The sequence below is a fragment of the Biomphalaria glabrata genome, chromosome 5 (assembly GCF_947242115.1).
Source record: "Biomphalaria glabrata chromosome 5, xgBioGlab47.1, whole genome shotgun sequence".
In the NCBI taxonomy this organism is placed as follows: Eukaryota; Metazoa; Mollusca; class Gastropoda; family Planorbidae; genus Biomphalaria; species Biomphalaria glabrata.
In genome coordinates this window covers 30548513-30562302 of record NC_074715.1, presented here as the reverse complement: position 1 = coordinate 30562302, position 13790 = coordinate 30548513, and the positions used below count along the sequence as shown (strand labels likewise).

Genomic DNA, 13790 nt, shown 5'->3' with positions numbered 1-13790 from the left:
CTTTTATACTCACAAAAGATACTACGCCCACGTGTGTGATCTATATAGATCTATTTTATGAAAGATTTACACAAATGAAAACAGTAACTACATGTATTACTTTTCTACAAAGCACACTGCTAACATACATGAAAAACAAAACTACAAACACTGTTATCAATCAATTAATTTCCTCATTCAAAATAGGCTTAGAATGTAAAATATCGAACAACAAAATCAGTGTTTCGATTTCATAACAGTCAAGTTCATTTGGGCGATGCTTCATAAGTGCATGAAGAACATTCGAATCAATTCTCACTCTTAGCCTTTTTACATTTGCATTTTTTTTTCGCCAAACTGTTCTACATGTACCAGTGTATTTAAGTGGACATATTTAACAAAAAAAATATAAGCGAAAGACAGAGATAGACCAAAATAGAGAGAGAGAGAGAGAGAGAGAGATCGCGCGCGATTTGAGTACTTAATGTAGGCTATTATACCAACTTTATTACCAACATTATGTATTCGTTTGGTTCGATCTTGCTTTTGTGTTTTCTAGCAAGTAATTCTTCATCAATTCTAATTCCCTCTGTACTTCCTTGGCCTATCTGTTGTATTTCTTTTTCCTGTTCATCACCATGTCCGTCCTTCTGTCCATCTGTCCATCTCCTCTATTCATTCACTGCTAACCTATTCATTCCCCCCGACCTGTGCTTCTGAGTTATTTCCTTACCCTTTGTTCAAGCTCCCTATTCTGTTCCCTGGCTCCCTACCTCCACCCAATGCGCCCCGACCCCCTTCCTATTGTTTTCATTCGTCGCGTGGCCTCCCTTTTTCTCTTCTGTTCCCTGTTTCAAAAAAAAAAAAAAGTCTAATACCTAATTTTTATTCCACCCAGTGCTCATCCATACCTCCCCCGCACTTGGTTCAATGCTCAACAATTCTCGCGCGCGAGCCCGGTATCGACCGGATAGGTGAGCGCTCTCTGCAGTTAGTAACGGTGCGTCTTCTTTCTCCGCCCCCCGCTGTCCTCTACTTCCCCCTGTCTTTGTTTCTGTTATTCTTCTTTAACCCCCCCCCCTCCCGTGTTCTTTCCCCTCTTATGGCCTACTCCTCCTCCCTGTTCCCCTAGGGCGCATTATCCAAACCCTGAATCCCCCCGAATGGCACTGGCGTACTGTCGATAGGGGCTGCTCTATCGATTTCTTTCCCCCCCTCCCCCCATTATCTTTACCCCAGGCGAGCCTCTTCAGGTAGCCGAAGAATGAATTCAAGAAAGAACATTTAAAAAAAAAGGGGGGGGGGGGAATAGCTGAAGAGAGAAAGGTCTGAACCTGGTTTATATTTCTTCTCTTATAAAACAGAAGAGTGAAACGAAATGAATGTACTAATAAAAAAATGTCACGAACAATCACTTGAAACAAAACTTTAATTTTTTGTTGGGGGGGGGGGGGGAAGGAAAAAATACATTCTTAGGTTTACATCCTGGTCATAAGTTGCAGACTTGACATCGATTGAAGAGACATTTTGTTTCCAGTTGTTTTAGAAATGTTTCAAGTCTTTTAAAACTTAGCACAACAAAAAAAAAAAAAAGAATTTTAGTTGAAACATTTATTTTTAACTAGCAGCCGCTTAACTCTTTTCCTTGGACAGTATTTAGCAAGAGTGTTGATGTTGCAAGAAGTCAATCAGACATTGTACAACATTGCAACACTTTGTTTTCTCATTGATTTTTATATACTGGACTTTGATTGAAAGTGTCTTCTCAAACTGTATTTCGTAGACAGCGTTGTCGTCTATTTTCTGCAAGTCAAATCTATTTACCCCGGCCCCCCACCCCTTCTTAATGCGGCCAGATGTCGTTCTCCCACTTCTTCATTTATTACCCGAAAAGGGGCGGGGCGGATCCAGTAGGTGACTTTTTTTATTTAGTGCCTACTTTTTTTTTACTTCCTTTCTGAATGCTCAAGCGCTTGCCCTTTGAACCGAGAGGCTACCGGGTTTGAATCTCAGTGAAGACGTGGGATGTTGAGAACGTCATTGAGTGGACCCAACTCTGATGAGTACATGGCGTGAGTTGGGGGAAAGTGAAGGTGGTTGGTCGTTGTGCTGATCACATTACACTCTCGTTAGCCGTCAGCCACAGATGCAGATAACCTTTGCATCATCAACCCTATAAGATCACAAGGTCTGAAATGGAACTTTACTGTATTATTATACGTGTGCTCTGGAGAGGGGAGGGGAGATGAAGTATGAAGAACTATGTTAGGACGTGAGAGAAGACCAACTAACGAACGATTCTGTACAGACGGCCGCATACACGATAAGATAAATATGGGGTGCTGCCCTTATTGATGACACCCAAGAAAAGATCAGGTTCCCAAGACCTAAGAATTATTGTTAAGTCTCTGAAATGGACGTCATCAAAGTAGTTTTACTGCGGTAGCATGAACGTTTGCATGTGAGGAGTCTGGAAACTCGAAAGTCTTGGATTATTCTCTTTGGACTTGTTACGCGGGTCTAGAATTCGTGTCCCCCGGAGCACGGCCTTTGATGGCCTTATGATATGGCCATCAAGTTTTGCGTTTTTGACGGTGCTCAGCAGGTCAACGTGGGGCCATTTATCAGAGTGATCCTGTTTCGAATCTTTTCTTTTTCGTGATGCGGTCTTTGTAGGTGATACTTAGCATCCTTCTATAGCATCTCTATTCCTTTACTAGGATCCTCTTTTTTTTTCTGACTACCTTCTTGTATTCCTCTATTAGGAATGTTTTGTCGGCTAAAAAAGACATAGATAAGATACTTAACTACTGTCTGGAATACTCGTTGATCCAATATTAGGCCTTCAATTAAATGTCCTTTCATTTTAAAATGTATTGATCTCCCCTGATCAAACAGTCAAAATATAAACAAATAGTAGAATGGGAGGTAATTGGGAAGGAGGGGGGTAACTCAAAAAATAATCCCCCCCCCCCTCCCCATCAATATAGTCTTCATGTACTTTCTGTCACTGGTGACGCTGTCATTGTCTCTAGTCTTCGGTTCCCCCTTCCCCAGTCTCCACACACACACACACAGACACACACACACACACACACAGACACACACACACAGATTCCCTTTGTTTCTCTCGTGGAGTTCAGGTCGAGCTGATCGATAAATGTTGGAGTTGTCTCTCCCTTGATGTTTCCTGGGACAACTACTACCTGAATGTCTTCACTGGGCTCGAATTACATGGGCGTTACCTGGGCAGCGAGACGTCTCCCAGGACATGTTGGGGACAAGGGGGTGGGCAATGTTGTTCTAGACGTGGGCGGTAGAATGTGTCAGTAAAATAATCAGAGAGCGGGGGTGGTGCAGTGGATGGAGACCGGAATGGGTCAACTTTTGTACGGCTATTGGAGCACGATCGTATGTAATTATTGTTTGTAATGATGACATTTGATGTATGCCCATGTCAGAATGGCTGCCTGGTAGTGGGATATGCGCTTCAGAACATGCGTCACGTTGGCATCCAGTGCCTGCTACCACCCCCACCCCCCGGTCATCTTACAGCAGGTTTGGACTAGGACAGAATCACTTCTGAAGACACGACCGATACTAATAGAAAAAAAAAATTATTTTAAACTCTTTCATAAAGACTCGAGCAACAAATATAATTACTATCTGGATTTTTTAAAAAAAATTTTACGCAGTAGTAGGCCTATGTGCCATTACATTCTATAAATTAAAAAAAAATGTATGCTCGCTACCAAGGTCTACAAAAATAATAATAAATGAAACAGATGCTCCGATCTTGTCAAAGTTGATACATAATTACACTTATTAATTGCGTAACTCATTTCAGTTGCCGTCTTATCAGAAAGTTTACTATACTTATGGTAGTACAAGTCGTCTTAAGTTGTGACAATTAAAAAAAAAAGGATGAAGAAATGCCAGGACAATTTAGTTAGGATTTTTTTTTAACTTCTCGTGCTGTCAAATAATAGGGCACGTTTTTCATCCACCTGAAGATCAATACACCCTCGTTCATTCTAAACACTCTGTGACCAGCTGTCACCCTACGCACTGGTCAAATAGTCCAGGCGCGTGTGCGATTCACCTTTAAAAAAAAAAAAGTGCCGGCTGAAAGATTATCTGTCGAGTGAATCGTGGATCAAGTCTACGGACGTAAAGGCGGGAGGGGGTGGATCAGACGTGGCCGCAGGGTGTGCGTGTGCGTGGAGGAAGGGAGGGTGAGCAAGAGAGGGAGGACACCCAGAGCAAGGGGAGATGAGTTCAAGAGATGGCGCTGACGAGGGAAATGAACGGGGGCTCTTGAAGCCAGCTCGCAGACGGACAATTTGATACCAAACTGGGTACGGCCGGACAATGGGGGACTTTGTTGATTTTGTTACTAATGAAAACTGTCCAGTGAAGAAGTTTGACTCCCACTCTTGACTTCAATTAAGGAAACACTTCTGACTTGAGTCATTTCTGTTGGCTAACACTAAGCGCAGTTTTGTAAAGGAAGTGAATTCTGCTTTCTAAATGTCGTCAGTCTCTGTTGGGTTGAATTATTCTTTTCTATTTGTTATTTTTGTAGTGTATGTACACATTATCTATTTATCTGTCTGTCTGTCTGTCTGCCTGTCTGTCTAATACATATAGAATTTACTCCTCCTCCCCCTATTCTGAAAATATTTATTCTGTTAAAAAATTTAATTTGATATAAATTTTATGTTGTTTTTTTTGTGTAGTTTGTATAGGTCTTACTCAACGTGTTCTTGTTTTTGTAGTTTGTATATAGGTCTTACTCAACGTGTTCTTGTTTTTGTAGTTTGTATATAGGTCTTACTCAACGTGTTCTTGTTTTTGTAGTTCGTATAGGTCTTACTCAACGTGTTCTTGTTTTTGTAGTTTGTATATAGGTCTTACTCAACGTGTTCTTGTTTTTCCACTGCGTGTTTTTTTAGAACTGTTCTATGTCTTGTTGCAAACAGAAAATGTTGGATTTATCTCAATGCGGAGTTGGCATCTTCCCGTTTAAAGCGGTAGTTTGTTTCCGTAAATAAAATAGTAAGGATGATATAGACAAACTGAGTATCTTGACTGGATATAGTACTTAAACAAAGTCATATCTTTTGTCTTTGGTACATTAAGTTGAAGTTTTTATAATATACTAATTCAGCGAAGATGTCTATACAAGAAAACAAAACAAAAAAAAAATAAAATAAAAACTGGTATGTTTGCGATTTAATCTTCCCACCCCATCCTCCACACTTCTAAAACTGAATAGCACTCCCCTCCACCATCTGTGGCCCCCCCCCCTTAAAGTTTTCCTCCCAGTGGCTTCTGTTCCTGGACACTCTATTTTCTAGAACTTTACCAGCCTGACCCACCCCTCTTCTACCTTTACCCGCGCACTGGACCCACTCGCTGGACAATAGGACACCTCGACAGGCGGCATTCTGTGGAAATAGCCATTAACTTGAACGTGGTCAGATAGCCAGGCCTAATGATGCCAGGGGCCACGTGGTCAGATAGCCAGGCCTAATGATGCCAGGAGCCACGAGGTCAGATAGCCAGGCCTAATGATGCCAGGGGCCACGTGGTCAGATAGCCAGGCCTAATGATGCCAGGAGCCACGTGGTCAGATAGCCAGGCCTAATGATGCCAGGGGCCACGAGGTCAGATAGCCAGGCCTAATGATGCCAGGGGCCACGTGGTCAGATAGCCAGGCCTAATGATACCAGGGGCCACGTGGTCAGATAGCCAGGCCTAATGATGCCAGGGGCCACGTGGTCAGATAGCCAGGCCTAATGATGCCAGGGGCCACGAGGTCAGATAGCCAGGCCTAATGATGCCAGGGGCCACGTGGTCAGATAGCCAGGCCTAATGATGCCAGGAGCCACGAGGTCAGATAGCCAGGCCTAATGATGCCAGGGGCCAAGTGGTCAGATAGCCAGGCCTAATGATGCCAGGAGCCACGTGGTCAGATAGCCAGGCCTAATGATGCCAGGAGCCACGAGGTCAGATAGCCAGGCCTAATGATGCCAGGAGCCACGAGGTCAGATAGCCAGGCCTAATGATGCCAGGAGCCACGAGGTCAGATAGCCAGGCCTAATGATGCCAGGAGCCACGAGGTCAGATAGCCAGGCCTAATGATGCCAGGAGCCACGAGGTATGGTCGAGGTCGCGCTGCGGGGGTTGGGAAGTGGACAGAGATCCAGAAAGACGCGATTGTGTCGGGTGGATTGTGTCGGGTGGATTGTGTCGGGTGGATTGTGTCGGATTGTGTCGGGTGGATTGTGTCGGGTGGATTGTGTCGGATGGATTGTGTCGGGTGGATTGTCCTCCCACAGCAATGACGTCACTGGTGACTTTAAAATTGAAGAGACATTTGTTTATTTTTAAACCTTCTATTTCACTGCGAATTCAGTAGTGTAGATGTTAATTTACTAAAAGCAAATTAACTGTACTCATTATACAAGCAAACTAATGTTACTTTACATATAAGCAATTTAGTTCTAAACTACATATAAATATAAGAAATTTAGTGCTACATTATATATTAGCAATTTAGTGCAACATGTAAACAATTTAGTGCGACATTACATTAAAATATTTATAAGCAATTTAGTGCTATACTAAATTTAAGCGATTTAGTGCTATAGCCTACTCCATATACGCAATTTTGTGTTTGACTACATTTAAGCACTTTAGTACTATACTACATATAGGCAGTTTAATGGTACAATATTTTCAGTGAATAAAAAAAAATGACTTTATGTCTTTCTACTTCAACTCATATTTTGAAACTGACTAAATGGGCAGTAGAGATCCGAACTCTGAATTCTATCTTTCCTTGTCAGATACACAAACATCTCAGCCACTTGGGCTTAGATAATGCACGCTAAGACCAAGTAGTTTTATTTCTTTATTTCTTCTTTTCCTGGTTGCTTTTTATTTTCCTTTCTCCGAGTATTTTCTTTTTAATGCTTCAAAATCATTTTGTATACCTCCCTCCCCCCCCCCTCACTCAGTTGTATGTGCTCCCTCCCCCTTGGGCCCCTTCTCCCTCGCTTTCCCCCACACTTTCCTCCTCTTCGCCCCCATGGCTCACCTGAGCCTGACAGTATTGACCGAGTCCCCACTGGCACACACTTGTCCCTTTCCTTTCTTTCTCTCACTCCTCATCAGTTCACCTCTCCAACTCACTCCTCATCAGTTCACCTCTCCAACTCACTCCTCATCAGTTCACCTCTCCAACTCATTCCTCATCAGTTCACCTCTCCAACTCATTCCTCATCAGTTCACCTCTCCAACTCATTCCTCATCAGGTCACCTCTCCAACTCACTCCTCATCAGTTCACCTCTCCAACTCATTCCTCATCAGGTCACCTCTCCAACTCACTCCTCATCAGTTCACCTCTCCAACTCATTCCTCATCAGGTCACCTCTCCAACTCACTCCTCATCAGTTCACCTCTCCAACTCACTCCTCATCAGTTCACCTCTCCAACTCATTCCTCATCAGTTCACCTCTCCAACTCACTCCTCATCAGTTCACCTCTCCAACTCACTCCTCATCAGTTCACCTCTCCAACTCATTCCTCATCAGGTCACCTCTCCAACTCACTCCTCATCAGTTCACCTCTCCAACTCATTCCTCATCAGGTCACCTCTCCAACTCACTCCTCATCAGTTCACCTCTCCAACTCATTCCTCATCAGGTCACCTCTCCAACTCACTCCTCATCAGTTCACCTCTCCAACTCATTCCTCATCAAGTCACCTCTCCAACTCACTCCTCATCAGTTCACCTCTCCAACTCACTCCTCATCAGTTCACCTCTCCAACTCACTCCTCATCAGGACACTCAAAAAAAATGTTAAGGGTAAGACAAGCTGAAGAAAAAGAGGTGCGGCAGTCTGACCTCTCACCCATCCTCCATCTGTTTTTTTATTTTTCTCAAAGTCTCCTTTTCTCTCTGTCGTTCTCAATCTATCCACCCCACCTCTCTATTTTTTTCCTCTGCCCCAGCCCCCAAAGAAATACTTTCCAGGCATAAAGAATCTGGAAGAACGGTGACGGACCAAAGCACTATAGTCCAAGAGTTCTTTGTCTAATAGAAACAAGAAAAAGCGACTTGCTTTTTGTTTCTTCCCGAACACGAGAGTCCCTTAGAGATGGCCGTTGATTTCATGGGTTTAGAAAATGTGTTTGTTTCAACTCCAAGCAAGCTAAAACAATTTCATTCCCTCCCCCTATCCCGCCCCCCCCCCCGTCCTTTTCCTATTTCATGAGTACCTTAATTCTGAAATAATAATGCGACCTTTTTAAAAAAAATTCTCTTTACCTGAGGAAAAAAAAGGTCCCTATTGTTTTGGAGGAAACAATCGAGCACCCCAGTTTCTCGCTCATCCACCGTCTCACGCACCCTCCCTTTTGACTCCCTCTCCTGTTGCCTGAAGAAGCATTGATCACGTGACAGTTTTCTGGTTGCCCATGGTAACCAAACATTGCAGGGATGCCCCCTCTTCCCTTTCTTCCTACCCAGTCCATGTTTGACAAAGCACAAAGGTGTGCCCGTTTCAACGTTTTACATTTTTTGTAAATGTTGGTCAAATGTTAGACACAGTGGCAAACCCGAACGGCTGTCACGGGTTGATAAACGTTTGTGCCACTCGGTAAAATAACCGCATGGTCATCGTTATTGAAAGCCACTGTTAATCCTACTCGGTCGAAATGGATTATCACAAGTATAGGCCACTTTGAATAGTTGTAATAGTGTGCCAATTGAATTATAATTTTTAACTCCCTCTCTCTTAGTTCCTTTCAGAATTATTTACATTTAAAAGTACACTAATATTTGCTTCAACTCTTATATGTGTTGGTACCAACTATTCTTACTAAATATATTACAAGGTTTTTTGGTTGTAAAAGGAGGACCTGAAAAGTGTAGTCATTTCTTCTACTGTATTTAATGTACAAAGCAGTGAGTACCAACACTTTGCACCTCCGTTGGAAACTCTTGGAAATAACCTTTCACCCTCTCCGCCTTTATGCTGTCACATCCTGCACTCTGCTCATTGACCCCTGACAAAGAAACATCCCCCCTTGTTTCATACCGAGGGGACACAAATCATATGCCTTCTTGCATCGAACGACCGAACCGTGTTATTATAATTTCATTTCCTCTCTACGAATGGAGAGTTCTCTCTCCTTGTTTTGAAGAAATAATGCCTCTTTTTTTTTTTAATAATCCTAAGGGCTTACCTCCCCCTTCATCTTTTTTTTAGGAGTACTCTCTACCTTCTTGTTCACTCTTTTTGTTTTTCAAACAGTACTCACCATGATCCATTAATAACAGAGGTGGTAGCCATCAGACCAACGAGAACGAGCGGGATAAGGGGCGTGCGCCACGCGCCCCCGCAACATATGGTGCTTGCCTAATACCTCCTTAGACAAGGCGTTCATTATTAATAACAAGCTTCTTGAGAGACTCGCCTTTTAATTGTCAGAGCTCGAGTTCAAACCCATTACTTCCGTGACACACACACACACATATTTGTACTTTATGTTTGTAAAATAAAAAAACATTTATTGATTGTAATCAGTTTAAAATAATTATTGCAGATTTACTTACAGGAACAAAATATGTAGTTACATTTTAACATTTCATGCAAAAAAAAAAAAAATAGGCCCTTTCGTTAGCGACACCTTTAAGCAACAATTAATCTTTGTCAATCTGTCACGTTTCCATTTGAAAATCTATCAAAACTATTCAAAAATCAGAGTTCTAAAACTTGGTGTCATTTTTAAAATGTAGTATCAACTAGAAAAATGTATTTAAAAGGGCACGCTTTTAGAAAACCATAAGTTATAAGTTGCCGCTGCACTTAGACTAAGCAAGCTACAAAATATGGCTTGGATTTTCAATAACTTTTCTTTTTTTATTGAAATCTAAACTCGAATCTTATGAAATACAGACATTAGTTCAAAAGAGAAGATGATTACGTCCTACGCGTCATGTCATGCATGCTAACCAATAACCTAAATTCTGCCAAGTCATTGGTTTTCCTGGCTGTCTCATGCGACCCATTCCATGCTCTAATAGCACCGGAAAGAAGGAGCATTTGTACAAATTTGTCCTAGCATATGGAACAAGGAATGTGCCTTTATTTTTGTGTTTTTATAAATAGTTTATTAGATTTTGTTTTTATATTTGAAGATTATGGAATGACGGAAAGACAGACCACACAAAGCTAATGGCGGTGTCTTTCATTATGGGGATCATTACAAAACAGAAGAAGAATCGTTTAGCAAAATGATTGATTTAGTTGTGGTAGAATTATTTGAGCTATCTGAATTTGAAAAACAGTAAAGGGAAATAAGCAACATTTATTCACAAAAGACAAGTCAATGTTTGCTTTGATTCTTTCTCCAGCCTTGTCTACCCTGACTACTAGAGGACGTTGTGTAATACTGGCTTACATTTATAAAATATATTTTCTAAATGTCATTATCCTTATTCATATATTTCCATTTTTACAATCTCTACCCTAGGCTTCAGCAATGGTTGCCCACACCAGTCTAGTAACAGCACAGACACCTCCATCTACACAAGCAGCGACACCGCAGCAGCCTCAGCCAGTGGTCACCCAGTCGAACGCACAGCAGGGCAGTCAGTCCTCGCCCAGGTCAATCAACTGCTCAGTCACAGCCTCTACAGATTTCCTCCGACACCAACCCCCGCCGCCCACATTCCGCCCCGCGCCTGACTTCACACCTTCCTTTTTTACCAACGGGCATGGAACTGCCGCCCTGTTTCGCCCCGGTTTCCCAAACCATCAGCACCCAGCCCATCACCACCCTACAGTGCTACCTCATGCCTCGGTGGCATCTAACACGACATCTAACGGTGAATTTGGTGAGTGATCTGTCATTAAAACATATTTCTTACATGGTAGGCTTACAACCAAATGACTAGACTTACAACGAAATGACTCAACTAACAGGAATAGAATTGTAAGGCTCAAAATAAAATGCACTGCTCGAATTGCATTTGCTTTTTTTCATCCTCATGATTGTCCAGGGTTCAAACCACTCCTTTTGATGTATGAGGCATGCGGGATGACATCATAGTCTTAATGGAGTTTACAATAAGGATTACTCTATACTCAATATTATGAGATAAATCCTCTCATGAGTATTACATAAAACAATCAGTTTTAAAGTGTATCTAGTCCAGATTATATTTCTTTAAAATAGTTTCCCTTTAAATGTCTTTAAAACGAATGGATCTTTCTAAACCACTTGTTTCTAGAAATGGAAACATTTTTGTTTTTCTTCCGATCTGCTGATATAGGCATAAATATATTTGAATATAGATTTGTTTTTTGCTAGGTCTTAGCTTTTAAATAGATTACAGAAATGTACTTGAATCTATTCATGCATGTCTACAGTATTAATTCTCTCCTTTGAGCAGGTCCTACTGATCTAAGTATGAAAAAGTCCACTAACAAAGGTCAGCTTAGTCCATCTGAAGTGACAGCCATCAAACAGCTGATAGCTGGCTACAGAGAGTCTGCTGCCTTTCTTTACCGCTCTGCTGATGAATTGGAGCAGCTTCTTTTACAACAAAACTGAACTCCAAGAAATGACGTTTTTTTTATCTAATCTGCATCAGAGCAGGAACAGTGTCTTCACTGGCTTACTGCTACTGATTCAAAAAAAAAAAACACAAAAAAAACAAGACCATCAAACTATTTAAAATTTGGGAGTAATGAACAAATAAATAAACCCAAACTGTTTATTGATCAGAGCTTTAGGTCTTGTTCCATGGAATTGGTGTTTTTGCAATTCTGAGTCAAGTCCCATTAGAAAACTTTGATTGGTACAATTCTAGCAAGTTATTTTGAACTTACCAGTGTGGTCAATGTTTTATTCTTTTTTTTTAAAGTTTACAATGTGTCTTTGTATTCATTGACCAAGTATTTAAGCAGCAGATATTTTGTTTGTTAGGTTTTGACTGTGTTAACTTTTCAACTCTTGATCTGGAGTTTACTTGATGATATGTTCCTCATAAATTTAAACAATTCTCAACAATACAATGAGAATTTTTAAAATTTGTATTCATCAATATACATTTTTTTCAAACTTTATGCCATTATTTTTTTTGTTAATAAATTAAAACATATTCGTATGTAATGTACATATTTATCCAAGGATTAAGATGTGTCAAGGCAGATCCATGTCATGATGTACAGTTCTACCATACATTTGAGTTCAACAAGCTCACATTACTGTTGGTTGGGGATTTTTTAAAAACAATTTGTCAATTTTAGTGTATTTGTATATATTTTCAAAAGCTTCTCTGGAATTTTAACTCATTCCAGTTGACAAATTTAATGTGTTGAGCACTAAAATAAAAATTGCTATAAAATACACATGAAACTATAAAAGAAATAACCAGCATCAAAGATTACTGATAAATGCATTTTTTTTTAGTATGTAGCAGTTGTTTCCCTTGTCAAATTACATTAACCATTCATGGTCTATGAGTTTTAGTGGATGTTGACTCACAATAGTTTCAAAATGACTTTTATATAGGTCTTGGTTGCTCTACAATTCTTTTTTCCTGGAAATTATTAACAAATAGAAATATTAAAAAGTATAACTTATATTTGGGTGCATGGACTAAAAAAAAAAACTGCTTTATTTTTGTGCATTTTTTTGAAATTTTATTGCTCAACTTTATTTGAATACAAATTGTAGTTTTAAAAATGAATATCAATATATAATGAACTTTCAAACTTACATTTAGTGTGAAATGGATAAACTACAAAATCAATCTCTGTTTTTATTGTGTGTAAGTGTATACATTTGTGCAGTTCTGTGTGTGTGTGTGTATGTGTGTTTAGTTATTTGCATTATAAAATAAAATTTCTTTTTTATGTGATTACACATAGACTGAATGGTGACCCAAAGATGTGCTGTCACAAAGGGAATGCTAGGGTTGCTATCCCCCCCCCCCCCCCCCCCCCCCGGGTGACACAGCAGTGATCTAAAGTGTGAAACATCTCTATTGTCCAGTGAAAATAGAGTACACATTTTACTGGTGTGTAGCAATTAATGAGAGTATGTTATCATCTCATAGTATTAAGTTTCAACAAAGGGAATAAACTAACTACAACTTTTATTAGGAAAATTTATTTGGGAAAGGGTTATGCTGAATTAGACACCAATAGTAATTTTAAGACTGGGCTTTTAAACTGAACCAATTCTTTTATCAACTAATAGAACAACAATGGATTTTATTGGGAAAATTCATTTTGGGATTAGAAGATGTTGAGTGTGACACATTTAGTAATCTTAAGACTGGGTTTTTAAAACATAACTATTTCTCTATTAACACTATTAGTAATCTTAAGACTGGGTTTTTTAAACATCATCCAGTTCTCTTTTCGATGTGATTGAAACTTGTCTGGTTGTTTTTATTGTCTGTAACTTGTTGAATGACATGAATAGTGTGAGCTCTTTCTAGTTTTCTATTATTGTTATTGTTAATATATAATGAGTACCTTTACCTAATTATTATTAGATCTATATTTCATTGCGCAGTCTGATACACTACTGAATGGCATCTTTCTCTGTCTTTACAGTTTATTACTGTGCATTGTCTATATATCAATATTTTTGAGATCTCAGTCTTATAATCATTGTCTCAAGGAGATGTCTGTAATTAGTGTATTGTTTCAGAATTATGATTCCTATATTTTCATATGAACATGTTTTATTTTGGATTTTTTTTTCTGGTTTTACAATC

The 13790-nt window shown here is 40.0% G+C and overlaps 1 protein-coding gene across 3 annotated transcripts in view; it reads left to right on the top strand.

Moving 5' to 3' along the window:
* LOC106073238 (nucleolar protein 4-like) overlaps positions 1–13002 on the top strand; it is a 116224-nt gene extending 103222 nt beyond the window's left edge. For all 3 annotated transcript variants that reach the window (XM_013233742.2, XM_013233744.2, XM_013233743.2), the window contains 2 exons: positions 10529–10892; positions 11451–13002. In XM_013233742.2, the coding sequence (XP_013089196.1) occupies positions 10529–10892; positions 11451–11611 (525 nt within the window). In that variant the 3' untranslated portion in view covers positions 11612–13002. The remainder of the gene's footprint in view (positions 1–10528; positions 10893–11450) is intronic.
* Positions 13003–13790: the final 788 nt, after the last annotated feature.